The sequence below is a fragment of the Antrostomus carolinensis genome, unplaced genomic scaffold, assembly GCF_000700745.2.
Source record: "Antrostomus carolinensis isolate BGI_N321 unplaced genomic scaffold, ASM70074v2 scaffold45879, whole genome shotgun sequence".
NCBI lineage: Eukaryota > Metazoa > Chordata > Aves > Caprimulgiformes > Caprimulgidae > Antrostomus > Antrostomus carolinensis.
The window spans coordinates 1-3,401 of NW_010341532.1; the positions used below are offsets into that span (position 1 = coordinate 1).

General features: G+C 56.4%; 1 protein-coding gene across 1 annotated transcript; it reads left to right on the top strand.

Moving 5' to 3' along the window:
- Positions 1–10: 10 nt before the first annotated feature.
- Positions 11–2,182, top strand: RGCC (regulator of cell cycle; the record flags this gene model as incomplete). The annotated part of the gene is made up of 3 exons (XM_010176494.1): positions 11–164; positions 1,068–1,148; positions 2,120–2,182. Coding segments are annotated over exons 1-3 (298 nt in total), but the record flags the coding sequence as incomplete, so codon positions are not given.
- Positions 2,183–3,401: the final 1,219 nt, after the last annotated feature.

A 3,401-nucleotide genomic window follows, 5' to 3' on the forward strand; every position in this document is an offset into this window, starting at 1 on the left:
TCCCGCAGCGATGGCTGAGGAGCTCGGGGAGCTGCTGCGGGAGTTCGATGAGGTGATGGAGGACTTTGAGCGAGGTCCTGCGTGTCAGTACGAGCAGCACCTGGAGGAGCTGAAGAAGAAAGTGGCACACAGAGTGTATGACAGCGGCATCGAGGAGCTGGAGAGTGAGTCTGGGGTCCTGGGGGAGGATGGTGTCCATTGGGATCATCAGATCATTGGGTGTTGGGAGTTGGAAGGACCCACCAGGATGATGGAGTCCAACTCCTGTCCCTGCACAGGACAATCCCAACATTCACACCATGTCCCTGAGGGCCTTGGCCAAATGCTGCTGGCATCTTGTCAGGCTTGGTGCCATCAGCACCTCCCTGGGGAGCCTGTTCCAGTGCTCCACCACCCTCTGCCTCAAGAACCTTTTCCTCATGGCCAACCTCACCCTCCCCTGCCACATCTTCCTGCCATGTCCTCTGCTCCTGGCATTGGTTGGTGGCCAGAGAGAAGAGATCAGCGCCTGCCCCTCCTCTGCCCCTTGGGAGGAAGTTCTAGACCCCCAGGAGATCTCCTCTCAGTCTCCTCTTCTCCAGGCTGAACAAACCAAGTGACTCCAGCCTCTCCTCACACCCTTCCCCTCTAAACCCTTCCCCAATGTTGTGTCCCTCCTCTGGACACTCTCCAGCAGCTTTAGATCCTTTTTCTCCTGTGGTGCCCAAAGTGCCCCAGTGCAGAGCAGAGGTGACCACTGGATCCTGGCCCAGGGCCTGCCAGCATCTGCTGGGGTTCCTTCTGCTGGGTTGGCTGCACTAGGCTTGAGATAACTGGGAGCTCAGAGGGAACCAGTTTGCTCCCTCATGAGTCTCCATGGCTGTGCCCAGGCAACCTCTGGTGCTCTTTGGCCTGGCTCAGCTCCCTTGTTCCAAGCATTCCTTGCAGCAGGGGACGAGCAGATGGGCTGGCCAAGAGTGAGGATGGACCAGGGACCCTGTGCCACCCACAAGATTGGTCCCTGGTCCTGTAACTTGTTTATGAGGTGTCTGTGGCCACGGACTGTGACTGATGCCTTGTATCTGCAGGTACCAGCACATCTCCAGGGAGCAGTCTGAACTCCAGCGAGGAGGACCTCAACACGCCTGCAGATGCTTTCCCCTCCAAAGGTGAGGCTGAAAGCTCTGTCTGAAGGGCTGATTCCAGGGCTTCCTTCTGCCTCCTTGTCTTGGCTCAGCAGCCATGGGCCTTTCTCCTTGGAGGTGGGGTGTGCCGATGGGGCTCTGAAGGGTTTGGAGGTGGGTGTGAGTCCTGGGGTCCTGGCTGGATCCTGGGAGAGGTATAGGTTCCATGTGATACCTGTGGGCACCATCCCACCCCAGAGCTCGGGTCTGAGGTCAGGGGCAGAGGGGATGTGGGGGTGGAAATGCTGCGTGTCTGCAGGTCAGGGTTAGTCCTGGGATTTTCCTTCTTCAAGCAGCATCCTTGGTGAAACCCCTGGCTCCTCAGTGTGTGACTGTTATTGTCCCACTCAACTCTCTTGAGGTGACCTCACCTCCAGCACTGGGGGCAGTTTGGGCACCACAGGAGAAAAAGGATCTAAAGCTGCTGGAGAGTGTCCAGAGGAGACACAACATTGGGGAAGGGTTTAGAGGGGAAGGGTGTGAGGAGAGGCTGAAGTCACTTGGTTTGTTCAGCCTGGGGAAGAGGAGACTGAGAGGAGATCTCCTGGGGGTCTAGAACTTCCTCCCAAGGGGCAGAGGAGGGGCAGGTGCTGATCTCTTCTCTCTGGCCACCAACCAATGCCAGGAGCAGAGGACATGGCAGGAAGATGTGGCAGGGGAGGGTGAGGTTGGCCATGAGGAAAAGGTTCTTGAGGCAGAGGGTGGTGGAGCACTGGAACAGGCTCCCCAGGGAGGTGCTGATGGCACCAAGCCTGACAAGATTGCAGCAGCATTTGGCCAAGGCCCTGAGGGACATGGTGTGAATGTTGGGATTGTCCTGTGCAGGGACAGGAGATGGACTCCATCATCCTGGTGGGTCCTTCCTACTCCCAACATTCCATGATTTGATGATTCTCCCAAATCAGAGCTGAGAACTGGGAATGGGGGAGACCTGACGAGGTGTTTCTCTCCAGTAGCCAAGCTTGGAGACACGCAGGAGCTGGAGGAGTTCATTGCAGACCTGGACAAGGTGTTGGAGGGTACGTACGCAGCTGCCTCCAGCGTGGCAGGGCTGGATCCTTCTGCTTTTGGTCCCCCTTTTCTTTTGCTGAGGGGGACTCATCTGGATGTCACCCCCCAACCCCCTTCAAGCTCTTTCAGCTGGGGCAAGAATTCCACCACTTGAGTGTCTTCCCTCTCTGGTGCCTCAGTTTCCCTCAGTGAGTGAAGTGGAGGTGGCAGGAGGTGGAGAGGATTAGGGATGTGAAGGCCAGCTTGGTCCTGACCATGAAGGCCATCAAAAGAGGTGGCCAAACAGCGTGACCTACAGAGCTGGTGGCTTTTTCAAGAAGATGTGCAGATGTTTGTGGCTCTTTGCACACAGCTTCCCCCCAGCTGCTGCTCAAAGGCTTTTCTTTGCTACGGGGAGGGAAGGTGAGGAGGAGAAGAAGAACATTTCCCCTTGTGGTTACATCCCAACCTGGAAAAAATCACCCCTGTGGCAATATCCACCTGGAAGGAGGAAATTGAGGGTTCAGACTTGGCAGGTGCCACCTCACACGTGGCAGTGGAGATGTCCCTTGGGGTGTGTTGGCTTTAAGTGACACCATGGGCAGGTCTTGGAGTGAGACTTCTACATCTGCAGAGTGGGAACTGCTTCAGAGGGTCTGTGTGGTGGCAAAGAGGGGGATCCCAGCCCGTGGGGAGCACGGATGGGTCGTGGTCTCCTCCTGCAGATGTTTTTCTCCTGGTAAAGGGCTGCAGGTGTCACTGGAGATGGGGGTGATGCTGTGCTGGGGGGGTCTCTGACAGCTTTGCCAGTCCTGTGAGGTTGGCTGGTCCCCAGTAGCTTCCTTACTGGGGAAACTGAGGCAGGGGCCACACTTCTTCTCCAAAGGGGTCCTTGGGTGCCAGGCTGGAGGTGGAGACAACTTGATTTTAAAGCAAAATGATAAATCCCAGTTCTCAGTATCTGTTCCCTTCTGAGTGTCCAAAATGGGGTGACTGGTGGGAAGTGTTGCATTGCTTCTGCTGGCCCTGAGCCATACTGGGAGGCAATGGAGCAGGATGGGGACCAGAGCCCCCCCAGTAGCCCCCAGTGCAGCCCTCCTCCCCCCAACAATCATCTCACCAAAAAAAAAATTTTTGTTTTCCCCCCCTTTGCAGAAATGTGAGATGCGGTTTTTGGTGACGAGTTTGGAGAGAAGAACCCTGCAGCAGAGCAACCCTGTGCCTCCCCCACGCACCCTCTGCTTCTGT